General features: G+C 40.3%; 3 protein-coding genes and 1 long non-coding RNA gene across 5 annotated transcripts; 2 read left to right on the top strand and 2 right to left on the bottom strand.

Moving 5' to 3' along the window:
• Nucleotides 1-24: 24 nt before the first annotated feature.
• LOC107272552 (histone H3) lies at nt 25-592 on the bottom strand. The gene has a single exon (XM_015749809.2). The coding sequence runs from the start codon at nt 560-562 to the stop codon at nt 152-154; it is 411 nt and encodes a 136-aa protein (XP_015605295.1). The 5' UTR covers nt 563-592; the 3' UTR covers nt 25-151.
• A 172-nt stretch (nt 593-764) lies between these two features.
• Nucleotides 765-2,241, top strand: LOC107272553 (histone H4). Its single transcript, XM_015749810.2, has one exon. It carries the CDS (start codon nt 806-808, stop codon nt 1,115-1,117), a length of 312 nt encoding a protein of 103 aa, XP_015605296.1. The 5' UTR covers nt 765-805; the 3' UTR covers nt 1,118-2,241.
• Nucleotides 2,242-6,611: 4,370 nt separating this feature from the next.
• Nucleotides 6,612-12,306, top strand: LOC112495054. Its single transcript, XR_003061220.1, has 3 exons — nt 6,612-6,680; nt 11,676-12,099; nt 12,174-12,306. It is a non-coding gene; the product is annotated as an uncharacterized LOC112495054 (long non-coding RNA).
• On the bottom strand, nt 11,026-14,205 carry LOC107272435 (arrestin domain-containing protein 2). Of its 2 annotated transcripts, XM_025089743.1 has the most exons (8): nt 14,171-14,205; nt 13,360-13,521; nt 13,157-13,272; nt 12,569-12,688; nt 12,250-12,464; nt 12,017-12,190; nt 11,525-11,903; nt 11,026-11,433 (listed from the first exon to the last, which is right to left on the bottom strand). In XM_025089743.1, the coding sequence occupies exons 2-8, from the start codon at nt 13,425-13,427 to the stop codon at nt 11,267-11,269; spliced, it is 1,239 nt and encodes a 412-aa protein (XP_024945511.1). In that variant the 5' UTR covers nt 13,428-13,521; nt 14,171-14,205; the 3' UTR covers nt 11,026-11,266. The 2 variants fall into 2 exon arrangements, with proteins under 2 accessions (XP_024945511.1, XP_015605087.1); XM_015749601.2 differs by lacking the exon at nt 14,171-14,205 and having other exon boundaries at nt 13,360-14,112.
• Nucleotides 14,206-14,471: the final 266 nt, after the last annotated feature.

Raw genomic sequence — 14,471 nt, 5'->3', positions numbered from 1 at the left:
ATCTGACTTCGGATAAACGAAAAGTTAGGAGTTAAATTCTTGGTTTCGAAAAAGTAGAAAGTTCCTATGTGAAAAGTATTATACCACATATAAACAAATTGTTGGTCCTGAAAAGGACCGATTTTTTTTCAGCTGTCAAGACAGTTAATGTTTATGCACGTTCTCCGCGAATACGACGAGCCAATTGAATATCTTTGGGCATGATCGTTACGCGTTTAGCGTGAATGGCGCATAAGTTAGTATCTTCAAATAGACCAACGAGATATGCTTCGCTAGCTTCCTGGAGTGCCATAACAGCTGAGCTCTGGAAGCGCAGATCCGTCTTAAAGTCTTGAGCAATCTCGCGAACCAATCGCTGGAACGGAAGTTTGCGAATCAATAACTCTGTACTTTTTTGGTAACGACGAATTTCTCTCAGAGCGACAGTTCCAGGCCTGTAACGATGAGGCTTCTTCACGCCCCCAGTTGCAGGCGCACTCTTACGAGCAGCCTTTGTCGCTAGTTGTTTTCGAGGAGCTTTTCCTCCGGTAGATTTGCGGGCAGTTTGCTTCGTACGAGCCATCTTCAATACAACGTGAATAAGAATCGAAGTTGACACAACAAAACTCAAACGTAGAATGAACAGCACGCCCAGTTACGGTCTTATAAGCTATGCCAGCTGCAGAGCTGAGCGCTCATTGGCTATTGAGGAAGTGGTGGGGATATGGTTCTGAGCGCTAATAAATAACGGTTCGACCAACGCTTTTTCATCAGTTTCACTGAGTGTCTCGTTCAGTTTGCTTCTAATAAAGTTAAAGTTGTCAATATGACTGGTCGTGGAAAGGGCGGAAAGGGATTGGGAAAAGGAGGAGCGAAGCGTCATAGAAAAGTTCTTCGTGATAATATTCAAGGAATTACGAAGCCTGCTATCCGTCGTTTGGCTCGCAGAGGTGGCGTCAAACGTATCTCCGGTCTCATTTATGAAGAAACTCGTGGCGTCCTGAAGGTCTTTCTTGAAAACGTCATCCGTGATGCAGTAACCTATACTGAACACGCAAAGAGGAAGACTGTTACAGCCATGGACGTAGTCTATGCTCTCAAACGCCAAGGACGTACCTTGTATGGATTTGGTGGTTAATTCTCATCGACCTCGACTACGCTTCTTCAGAAAAAATGGCCCTTTTCAGGGCCGCAATTTACTTACAACGTAATTGGAGCACGTTCGATTCCTAAAATTCTCATTTCCCCTTTAAGATGGTTGAGCATAATATATATATATATATATATATATATTAATATTTATTCATAAAAATAGTTCATTCTTTCTTAGTATCCGTTAGAAATAAATATAGATGGTGAATGTAAGGACGCCATGAAGAAAAAAGAAAAATTTATAATTATTTTTATACGGAGATAGAAATCCATGTACTATCAAGAATAACCATGGAGAATGTTAATATTTTTTCTGCTTAAATGATTTTATTCAAATAAGGAAAAGTACCACCATGTTCATATTATACACGAAGCGTCGTTTCTTAGTTGCAAGCCGTATATTTCACGTGTCGGCCATATTGTTAGTTCGCAACTTAGTTCACGAGTTTCATGCGAGATGGCGCCAAATACACTATTCTAAAGCACCAGAAAGTATGTCTAGGGAAGATGCTAAACCTTACTCTTATGGAAAATAATAATTTTAATTTATCCTATTTCCAACCCATGTGTTCCAATATACTTCATTTCTGATGAATCGAAGGACGAGAAACGGAAACATCGTGTCTCTAAGGCTGTAATTTTTGAAAAATAAGAAACACGGCTTATTAAAAAAAAATCAATATATCAAAGAAGAAATATTGAATGATCAATAAATATTATGCTCTTGAATAACGCATTTCGATTATAATCATCTACTAATCAGGTAATAATAATCGCCTTTTTGTTGTAATTTCACGTAAATGCCTGAATTCGAAAATCGTTTATAGCGCAATATCGATGGGAAACCTTGAATGAATAAAAAGTTACGCGAAGCTTGGTCTGGCTTGTTTATCCGATAACCATAAACTTTATATTGGACGCACTCATTCCAACGTTCTTTCGACTATGTTTTTTTCCCACGTTTCCGATCTTTATTTCCCTCATTCGTTTTTTCTCCCATTATTTCTGAATATCGAGGAAATGGAGCTCGATAATTCTTGGTTATCGAAGTTTCCAATAATCCATTTTTAAAAACGCAGCTGTTGATACGTAAAACTTTATTACGGCAAACGTTGGTGAATTTCGCGTTCCTTGAAAAAAGTCTAGCGCAAAGAAAAAAAAAAGGAAAAATCCAGCACAGTTAATTAAGGCGGATTCTCATATTGCGAATTTATTAACATTCGTGGCAGTCTGGAAGACTCTTGCGCAAACTGAAAATGTCGGGAGCGTTGCTCATTTTCATCACGAATTTAGTGTCAGTTACAGCCCTGTTTCAGTTTTCTGCTTCTGCATTGTCTTTCTTCCATTTTCTGGTCTTTCATGCTCCACAAACGTATTACCAACGAGGAGACACAGTGCACGCCCGAGCGATTACGCTCGAGCCTGTCTACCAGCTGTGCCGTAAGGCCTATGGAAATCTTGTATCTAATTATCTTCACGGGATTCGTAATTGACCTTCCGCCAAAACCCTCTAGCCGATAACTGGTAGGCACAGTTCCGATAATCCTTTGGCCACAATTACATTAAGGACGATGGCTCTGGCCAATTCGACAGGCAATTCCCTAAAATCAAATTAAACGGAACCCAACTGAACTTTCCAACGTTTCGATATTCACGTAACGTTCGCGATTACGAATTCCACTCCTGGAATTGATTACTAAGTAGCATTCGGAAAGTTTGAAATATTTCAAAAAAAGAAATCAAAGCAAAAATAAATTTTTCAAAAACTAAGTCAAAAAATTATTTTCAAAAATTCGTAAAATGAACCCCCTACCACAGCTATTGTAAAAATTAAAAATTTTTATTTAAAAAAATTCGCCTCGCTACTTTGCCGTTAAATAGAGATTTCTCGGTCAGAACCCAAAACACAAGAATACAGCTTCGTATAAAGCACTGTGGCATTGAATACGAAAGAAAAATCATTAAAATCGAAGGAAAACAAGGCTGCAAAGTAGAATCTTACACTTTGCTTCTTGATTCTTTTCCTTCGTTCACCAAGCCTTCACTATAAGGAAGTTCTTTGATTTATTTTGGCTATTTATATACATACATACAGTTAAAAATGTGGTAAAAAAAAGCTAACAAAACAATAACGATAATTTTTTGAAAATTTCAAAACCACGTAAAATCTGAACCGCTTTAGCGATCTTGTCGAAATTCAGTACCAAACAACATTGAACGTATCTTCGGTTACGAAGATCTATTTAGCTAAATCGTCGAACCTTCACGAAAGTTAGAGCGACCACGCCCTTTTTTCAAAAAATGTTAAATTACATAAAATCTGAATCTCAAATTTCAGTCCGATCGTTCTAACGGTTACTAAATAAGAGGCAATTGAATTTTCGAAGCCCTGCACACACACATACATATATACATACAGACATTTTTTCTAAACTACTTTTCTTGACGTTTTAGACCATGTTAAGTATTCTAACATGAAAATATCGAAAAAAAAAATTTTCATGAAAACAGCTTCCTCCATGAGGAAGCAAAAAGGGATGAAAAAACAAAGTCCAGAGATACGAAAGACCGGAGGTCAGAGTAAAGTACGTGCTCTTCCATGTCGCACGGTTCAAGACGCAATTCCCGATGGAAGTTTCATGAGGATTCCTTACGTCTTACAAACATACTTACAGAGTCAACTAAAATAATGTCAACCTCGAGGAAGTAATATCCCGTATTCGTTTTCATAGAAGTTCCACGAGGTTCCGCGAAGATTCTTCTCGAGCGTTCGCAACGAGACTGTGCACTACGGAGATGTCAGAGAACAAAGAGGAGCAAAAAAAAGGTAATAATAAAATCAAGAAACTTTCGGGACCCAAGTTTATAGCCGCATCTAACAGAGCCTATGGGATTTTCTCCATTAACATTTCACTGCTTGTTTATCCTTTTTTTTTTTTCACCAGAAAATTCGATGATTTTCACCGGGCCCGACTCGGCGTACCAACCTTATAAATATGAAAGGCCATGCCCGTCTAGCGTAGAAATTCGGGCTGAACGCTACCATCTCTCCCCACCATCCATCCTGGAAGCTTCCAATCTCTAAGCACAGAGATACCCGTAAGCCAGAGAGCTCGTCGGAATTGCATAGTCAGGTTTTTTTTTCCCCCAGTTACGTGAATATTGAATGACTCGTTCTCGTTGAGTTTGAAAAAAAATAAATAAACATTCCTTTCGCACGACTAATGGTGGTAAGACTGAAGAAAAGTTACGTTTTCTAACAATGCTCAACTATCACGTAGCTCCGACGGTCGATGGTTAAAATTCAGAGAAATTTCTCAAAAAATCATTTCGACGCGATACAAAGACATTTTAGCATTAGAAAATTTACATGTTTGACAGTAACACTTTTTTTTTTCAGTACTTGACTGTTACTGGCAATTCTTAAGATTCACTGAATATTTAACATCTACTGACGGATATCAATTTTGCTAATAATCATACCACGTGGCATTTAAATACGTTCCAGAAGGAACATTTTTTTTTTACTTAAAACGATGACTTTTTCATACATAATTTTATTACTGTATCTATATTCGAGTAATATACACATTTAGAACTGGCTCAATTGTTATCCAGAGTGGGCGGCTCGCGATAACATATCTATAGAGCGATACTACCAATTACGCATGTAACTATTCTCGACCGTGTATACGTGGGTATATATGTATATATATACACGCGGATAGATAAAGTGCAATATTGCGGATAGCATAGACCCGCGAATCGCCCACCGCAGCACGTATTCCGCTAACGATCCATAATCGCTCGACTAGTATCCTACCAAATTCGAAGGACAGCACGGAATCCGGTAAATAAAATAAAAGATAACATACCCAGGCAATCGGACTGATCCAGATTCCACTTCTATCCGAATCTCATTCCCTCGCTCTCCTGCAGCTTCTCTTTTCTCTCGTCAACCTTCCATTTCTGCTTACTCCTGCACTCGCTGCTGAAAACTAATGAAAAACGGATTTTTCTTGTAAAAGGGTAGAAATTCCTTAGAATTTTTCAGATAATTTTTTTTTCGTATCTTCAATTACACGGGATCCCGATTATATGGATGTTAGACGGTAGAAATTGACTTGCGTAATTCGGCCATGTTAATCGAGAGACTCGGTCGAGTCTGGCGCCAAGTATAGGCAACCGGCGATACAGCGAAGCCGACGAAGCAAATCATGTAGCTGAGCGTCATTAATGGCGTCTTGCTTGTGGACGCAGTCCACAAATAATCCTGTCCATTCTCCTCTCATACGGCTTTGAAAAGCTGGACACTATTAATGACGCTCATCTGCATTCGAGATTAGATTTTCTTTTAAAATTTATATATTTTTATGTATCTGTAACGATACAGATTTGAGTGCTTGGAATTTCTTTAATGTAATCCCGTTGAGAAAAAAAATTTGTTATATCCCCCCCAAAAGACGCTTACGTGTAAAAAGCTATGCCAAGTAGAGGAGCGCTGTGGATTCCTTGAATAAAATGCATTGAAATTACATAGGCTGGACATGCCCGTGTAATCTATGCCGCGTGGTTTTGATATGTAGAATGTTATTAAGTACGTAAGGGTAAATGATACTCGGTTGGCTACCAGTGAATTCACCTGATGGTCAGAAAGCCAAATGAGCCTACAGCATTGGAATGAAATTCCCTGAATGTTTCTTCTCCTGAAATAAGTTAGTTAGATTAATTAATTATTAAATGATCATTAAATCGTAATTGGGTATGAGAAGCAGTAGTAACGTAAAGGAGTAGCGAAGACGTTATAGGAAATTTTGAAAATACAATTAAAATGATGGGCCAGTGCTAGATCATATAATAGGTAAATAGGTAGGAACTTATGTACTCGGAATTAATAATATGATTTCGATACTTTTTCTTACAAGAATTCACAGCACTTCTGTATTTGGCATAGTTTTTACACGTGAGCTTTTTTTGGGGGGTTATCCTATTAAGGATGGGCTTTATTTTGTGTATATATATGTGTATGTGTATATGGAGGATATGATAGAGCTGTATGATAATCCTATACAGAGAACTGAAGCCAGGTTAATCCTATGAATGCGCAGCAACGCTTCGATAATAGAATTACAGAATTACTGGATAGGTGCTTTAGCGGGGTTGCAGTTCGCTAGGCGCAGAAGTAATTGTTTTAAACGCTGTACTTAGTGGAATTATGTATAGGGTTACGGCATAACTGTCGTTGGTTGGTCTGTGTACCGTGTTCATGTAATAAATTCTACGTATCCTCGTTATATGACGGAAGCGTGGGGTTATTAATTTTTTTCTTTTTAATATTCTTATTTATTAGATTCTTATTTCATTTTGCTTATCTGACTAGCTGACATCGTAGTTGGTAGTTTCAACAGTGGCCGCTAGATGGCACATTCAAGTTCAAAGGATTCTACTGGTGCGCTGTAGTCAGTCTCGCTAAATATGTAGCTACAAATGGCTGTTATTCGTATACAAGAGTTAATATATCTATATCGGGTTTTCGAAGAATTACCACAGTACGTACAGAAGTTATCTATGTCTTTCGTGTAGTTACGCCAGTTCGTAAAGTTCGTTCGGCTTGTAACACTCGGCAAGTTCTGCAATCCCATTGCAGCTGTAGGAGCGTCGCTGCTATGCAGCGATATGATTTGATTTCGTGTAGCTAACAAAAGTTTGCCGAGTGGCAGTGCATTCCGGGCGAATCTCAAGGACTGAAGGATCTACACCAGTCTGATTGGAATTATCGTGTATCGTGCATCCCTGCTGTATCGTTCGAGCTGTTTTCTTTATTTTTTGGTCTGTGGTTCTTTTTAACTTTACATACTTTCTTTTTTTCTACCTTGTTACACCTGACGGATCCAACGGCGCTTGTCTTTGGGGAATCAAATTCGTTCTCTGCTTCCTGAATATTTATAACCTATATATTCTACGCGCGATGCACGGCTCGGCGCAGCTTCCAATATACCGACAGAGGGCAAGAGGAAAGGAGACGGTAAGAAGAATGAAAAAGAAGGAACTAACGAGTGAGACTCGAGCTCGCTCCGTTTTGCGATTATCGAACGACTCTTGAAATTTTATTAATCCGATAGGATTCTCTACGGCAGCCGAGCGAAATCTATTTCACGATTTAATTATCGCGCGCTTCCAGACCTCTTGGTTCGTGTCGATTGCACGTGCCGCAGGGACGATGTGCCTATATAGAAGGAAAGGTGGAAAATAGATCACAAAAAAAAGCAGAGTATCGTAGGGGCATGACGTATTCCATAAATTCTCATGGACGAGACTTTTCGCAGAGTTCATTTTCATTGAATTATAGTCTAACTATTTATATCGTGGTATTTAATTGACTAAAATTTCAAAGGGTTCGGTACACCTGGACGAAGTAGTACGAGTTTAACCGGCGCGTTATATAAATGCAAATTATTACTATGATCTTAATTGATTGTAAGGTAAGGTTAGGTTGGACGAAGTTAAAGGGAAATATATCCTAGGCTCTGGGAGTTGCGCTCTCTTTAAACTATCGCTACCTCTGCCGAACTATTGTTTTGGTTTTAACAATTTTTTTGAAAACTTTTTCATTTTTTGATGTCTATCAAGAAACTTTACTCGTGAGCGTTTCAGTCGTCGCGTCGTAGATGATGTAAAACATTGTCACAGAGGGTAGAACAAACGTACGAATTTCCGTTTCACTCCAGGTGGCGACAGTGTCGCGCGAGGGTTACAAAAACTTCTTACATTTGGCTGACAGAGAGACGACGTCGCGTAGCCAGAAAATGCCCTTGCGTGCCATTACGGTGCGACCTCGACGTTTTAATTTCAAACCCCGTTGATGTGGGTAGGATAGCTGTAGTTAGGTAGAAGGTAGTACGTAGGCTCCGGTAAATGGGTGGGTATGTAGGCAGACACGTGTGTATTTACGCTCTCGATTATGGTACACACGGGACCATAACGCTCACGGGGAAAAATCTTTATGAAAATGTGGAGTAATTTTTTGTTATTTTTTTATCTCATGATCATATTTTTGCCCCCTTTACTCGTGGCAACACCGTATAAAATTTCGGACGTTAAATAAATATTCTTGCGCCCCAGGGTGTCGTAATGACGCAAGACATTAGTAAAAGTTTCATCGAGACGTCATCAACAATATCGTAACTCAACAACAGGTTGCCTCGACTTTTGCAAGTTGTACGAGAGACGTAGATTTACATGCGCGCGAGGAAACCTTTATTTATCTGTGAGGAGGCTCAGCCATCTATCGGATTCGTCGGGAACTACTCGACCATTTTAATTTCCATTTAACCCAACTGTCGTTCTTTGGTATTTCGACCTGCGTTTCTGTCAAATTATAAGTTTTTATTGTAATTTCATAATAGCATCGTTGGCAATTCCCCCTTGGGACGCCTGGTGTCGATGACATCACGCTCTTCGAACTTCTCGTCACTGTTATTAGGGCAAGTATCAGTAACGTAATTTCCAGCGCTCCAAAGGGCGCTACTGATAGTCGGAATTCTCGTTCGAATGCAAATTCAAACTCCACCGGGCTATTTCGGGAATTGCACAGGACGTGACTAACTCGTACACTTCACATATGTTGATGCATATATACACCGCATGTAACTGCATACCGTTGGCTCTGGACTCATTACTCTTTCCGTCATCTATATTACATCCTATTAGAGATACGAATATATCTATTTGCATTTCGATATGCTGTATCTACATTAGCAAAAACCTATAATCGATTCTCATCAAGCGATCAGATAGCGTTAATACATTGAACGACCAGTTATTAATTTTAATTATAAAAATTAACGAAAACTAAAAGACTCGTTTTCCACTGATATTACACAAGCACGCAGATGTCTCTGAGAAATGTTTGAATCCCCTAATAAAAGTGTCCCTGCAGATATATATATATATAATCACTAGAAAATTAGGTTAACGTGATAAGCGTGGTTTGGCATGATTAAGCTACGGACTAAAACCCTTCCTGGGCTCTGGCGGAAGTTGTTGGATCTTGGTGCTGAAAGCTGTGATGTGGTCTTTCGAGGTAGGATGTGGGGCTACAGGAGAACGGGTGGCATCTGCCAGAAGCCGTTCCGTAATCAAAGCTTCCACCAGGGTATTGACGGCTCTCAAAGTGGGTGCCAGCCACCGCCTAGAGAGAAGAGAAGCTTCGACCTGACCAGAGTCGGGACTTCGTGGAAGCTTCGCATAACTTAATCTTGGCCAACCGTCCTTGAATTTGTCCCGGGCTTCGCGTAGCTCTCACGTTAAAGAATAAAGAAGGCACCGTGTATAGCTGCCAAGCAGCACCATCTACCGGAAGCTTTCAAGCCCCGATGAAAGCGTATAAGGAACGTTGGCTGATTCGGTTCGACGCGTATCCACCGCGGCGCCGTGCGACGTCACAGGAGTATGAAACGCATTAGACATATATATACATATATAGTCCGTATTTCTAATTACAGGTATATCACTAATTATTTCTGTATCTCGTATTTAGCTGATAACAGATAGTTAACTGCTGTCGGGATCCAAGCCTCAGTCGAATGACTTACGGAGAAACGTGGCGTATTAGATTTACGCGGGAAATTTGAAATTTGAAATATCAATACGTCGTATCGACGTTCTTAATCGCTATGAGACAAATAAGAAATTTCATATATTTTGTTATTTCGATATGACGTACAAAACAAAAAGAAAGTATAATTAAATGAAAGTCCCCCGAGTGTATTTACGGGTCTCGGAGAAAATTCAGGATGTACGACTGTGTACGGAGTTTAATCCTAAATTCAACCTGACTGTACCTCTCCCGTACGTATCGTGTATTTGGATTATCAAAAGCTGCATCCCATGTATCTCAGGTACAAAGCGTACAGGAGTATCGACATATTGGGTAGGATAGGGGATACCAACTAAGAATAAGAAGAATTGCCAAAGTAAATTCGCGAGGGAAATTCATGATATCGAAACTGGCACGGGAGGGCGCCGTAAGGTTCGGTATTACGTAACGCCCTGGTGTACTCAACTAGCTAGAGCGCCAACTCCGATCCTTATTTATTCATCCGCTTAAGAATTACGCCTCTGCCCCGCACTACGCGAATACTCTCGCATCTCAGATTGTCACAGTTTCGCTGTACTATACTTGACGTAATGTACTTCCTGCACGGTCTGTACACCGAAAGGTAGCTAAGGGCGCTGGTAACTCGCAACTTCTATTTAGCCTAACCTGCTCTATCCCAATCTTTACTTTTGTCCTAACCTAAACTAACCTGACTTAAATTTTCGCGAAACGTTCACACCTATAATGCAGTTAGATGCTTTGTGCCGGATCGCGATGGATCTTATCGTTGCCTTGAGAAACGTAATTATGTTTCTCACTTGTGCGCGATTATAAACAATTTTGTAATCTGCCGATATACGCTGTGACGCTTTTCTCTCCTTTCTGTTTCACGCTTCGACTACGTGTATAAACAGAGCCAAAGATAAGATAAAGTATACGTATTTTTAGTGATATTTTTTAATTACTTTCTTTCGCTCGCCACTTGTTCAGTCAAATGGTAGAAGGTCGGTATGGCGAACGGTCGATGGATTTGTCTTGATTAGCTGACGTTTTCCAAGGTAATAGCTTTATTTAGGTATAGGCACGAGGGTGTATAAGAAATTAATGGAAACTGGCAGTGCGCTCTCGTTTCTTTTCGATTCCGTAGCGGAAATAAGTGCGCGTGTTGGTAGCCCTGGCTATATATGAAAACTCGTAAATACGTCCCGTAAAAAGGGCTCAGGTCGTGAGAAGAACTGTACGTTTAGATGAAAATAAAATGGAGCTTGCTATTGGATTTTTTTTCAAGCTTTTAATATGTACACGTAAACAAAGTTAATTTTAGCCAGTGATAATCCAAGCATTGTAATTCGACTTTCTTTTTTTACACTGTACGTCGAGCTTTTTAATATTTTATCGAACGAGCGAAATTTTTTATTTGCGCGATTTGTACTTTCCAAGCAAAATGGTTAAGATATTTAGCGACGTATGGATACATTGCGTACGATAGATTTTAGCCTTTCTTAATATTCGATCAATTTAATCAGTCGCGTTCGATTAATTCGCTAATCGATTCTTCCTTTCATCAGCTTCGAATTTGTACACCCGGTACATCGGTAAATACGGTTTTACTTCTCCGTCGCTGTCTCCCTCGTCCCCGGTCGGATCATCCGCATCAGGCTTCGAGGATCGATATACACGACTCCTCTCGTAAGTCAAACGACCTGAGAAATTAATCGTAATTAATGACTTCCGGTATAAGGACCAGGTAAAATAATATAAAAACTTCACGCGACATCCGACCGTCGTCCTTACCATCAAATTTCACAGTTTCAGCTTGATTAGAGTCGATCGTTGAATTTTCAAAATTCTCACTACCAGCTGCCATTGGTTCCTCGGACTCTATTGGATTCTGATAATGATCCAATGGTACAGTACCGATTACTATGTCAGTTCGAAATTTCAGATTCTTTTGCAACAGCCTATAGTACCATTCACTGATATCGACACAGGCCTCTACTTTGAGCGTGTAACGGACATCAATGATACTGCAGTGAATCATCCCCGTAGGTGATATGGCAGGAACGTCTATTGGAATTGCATAAGTCTCAATTCCAGGATCAATCGGCTGTATTATCTCAACGATGATCTCCTTATGCTTGCGAGTCTTCTCAGTCGCGTGATAACTGACGACCTACCGGTGATCAACAGTTAAGTCCCTATGACCTTCATACAAATTTGGACGCCATATTGTCTTCGAGACGTCACTTTTGGGTATAAATGATAAAAAAAAATTTTTGATTATACCTTTTTCAAAACTGTCCGCATCTTCTTGACTCCCACCTGGGACGTGTTTTTTACTGCTACGTCCACCGGGATGACCTGACCAGGTACGTAACCACGCACGGGAAGAGATACAGACATGTTCAAAGGTTCCGTCTGACCCATAAATGTCTTTGAACAGGTTTCTCGAAGTGGCAGCTAAAATGGACAGAGGACTGGATGTAAATGCATTACACCGATACGGATTCAGCACTTACCGGAGCCACTGGGTCGCGATTCAGATTCAATATGGATGCGACTGTGAACGGTAGGATATTCGTTGACAACCTGAGAATGGTCGTTACATCCAACATGGCACGGATGGAATAACGAACTCTACCATACCGACCCTCGAAGCTGCATGGTATGTCTTCAGGTAGTATAAATTGAAAGCTGTACGTCCCGGAAGCAATGTTAGTTTTGTTGGATCCGTCTGCGTTGAAAATAAATGAATACTTGTGAATTCCGTGATACGAAATAACTAAGCGGTATATCGATACGTTATTTTAATATTTGGACACGTGTAGCGACACTCACCCCCTACGAGATACGTTTCTTCGTGAAAATAATTTTCCTCCGCCCTGAACTTCCGGCGGATACCAGCCGACCGATCCGTAAAGTACACCTGAGACTCGCCCTTGTACTTCAGTCTGAGACCTGATTTCAAGGAGAAGACTCTCATTAGGAATGATTCTAGTAACGAGGCTGTCGTTTAATTTGCGAACACACGGTAGATGTGGTTGGGGTCGATATTACGTTTGGCACGTGTTGGATTCGGCTCGACGAGTACTATTTTTTTTTTAATTGCCACCCCCTTGTTCTTACTACCGTAAACAAAATTATTGATGACCAACAGCAATTAACGTGAAATTGATTCGAACAGTTTTGTAGCTGCAGAGGTAGACTGTTCGTGTATCTTTAAAATCAATATGTTTCTTTGGGGATTTAAAAAAAGAATTTGTATGCACTTTTGTGATACTTCAAGACTCGGTATACGGGGTGGTGGCGAAGTAGCGATTTAGACTTGGGGTGTACACGGAGGGTTTGGAAATTCGCTTGCGACCCAAGAGCGAATTGGTTCGGTTGTTTCTGTTCCTAAAGCAGAGGAACCAGGTCGTGGCTAACCTATGGCGCCGATCGGAGACTTCAGTGTCAGGTAGACTTTTCCGGTGACTGGTTGTCCGCCATAGTAAACAGCTTGCGGATCGTCCAGTAAGATATCAAGGCGTTCGACCCCTATGCTGGAAAAGAATTGGAGCGAAAAGAAAATTTTATTTAAAATTTCAAAACTTTGTAAATTTACATAAGAAAATTTTTTTTCTAAATACCTCTCAGAAACTGCTGAATCTGCGGGGGCGTCTTTTCCGTCTGGTTTTGTATCCTTTCCTTGTTCCATTGTTCTTATAGGATCACTGATTTCCAGAATTTCGCTCGTGTCCACTGATAATCACACTGTCAAATTGGCACGAGGATTGGCGCTACGTGGTTGGCTGCAATTCGCAGATGTCGCGTTACACAAAATAGTATATACTGTTTGTACTGCATGCAAGTGGTGTACCGCAGTGATTATTGGCGTTTCGGGATTCTCTGACTGGTTTACGTGAGCGGAACCGTAGCGGACGGTTTGTTGTCAAGATTCCAAAAAATTTGGACGAACAAAAGTTGGCGAGTACGCATGCGTCGGTACGTTCGCCAATATCGCGGCGACGTTCTGTCGCCTCGCGGATAACAACCCGCCGCGTGACGTCACGGTCAGCCCTTATAAATTAAATTGATTAAAAAATTTACCCTTTTCTCACGATGCGCACCACTTTTATTAGACATGTCAAATTCCAAAAGAAAAGTATAAAGTTGAAAAAAATTTCAAAAATTTTTTAACCCGCCAACGTATCTAACGAGCATTCGTTGCCCACACTGTATGTATGGGTCATTGGTTACGGTACGTCTGTAGTAAGACTTGATCCCGGTTAAAATTTCTCTACCGATTCTTTTTCTATCCGCATTTTCACTTACGTCACAAGCTTTCGTTACGTCACAATCTTATCGCAGTTTTTCCTCGTCTCGTTCAACAAACACAGAAAAGTAACGAAAGCGTATTTTGCGCTTGGAAGTTTTTCTCCTTTCCTTTCCCCGTCTTACCTACGTAATACGCGGTACGACGCTGGCACGTTCGAGAGATCGGGTAATCTCGCATGGGGTTTTGCGTCATAAGGCGAGCAAAGTGCCACCATAAATCGAGCGTTGTCGCGCGTTATCCGTTACCCACGAGACGGGAGGGACAGAAGGATATAGATAATATCGACACGCTGTATTTTTGTATTAACTATAGAGTGGAAGGGGCGAGGGAGTTTGGAAAAAAATTTTTAATTAAAAAAAATAACATTTTACCAGGATAAATTTAATTGACAATTATTATTTTGCAAAAAATTATTAACCCTTT

This window comes from Cephus cinctus, unplaced genomic scaffold, assembly GCF_000341935.2.
Source record: "Cephus cinctus unplaced genomic scaffold, Ccin1 Ccin1_scaffold1184, whole genome shotgun sequence".
NCBI lineage: Eukaryota > Metazoa > Arthropoda > Insecta > Hymenoptera > Cephidae > Cephus > Cephus cinctus.
Note: the sequence above shows the minus strand (reverse complement) of the source record. Positions and strands in the feature narration are given on the sequence as shown.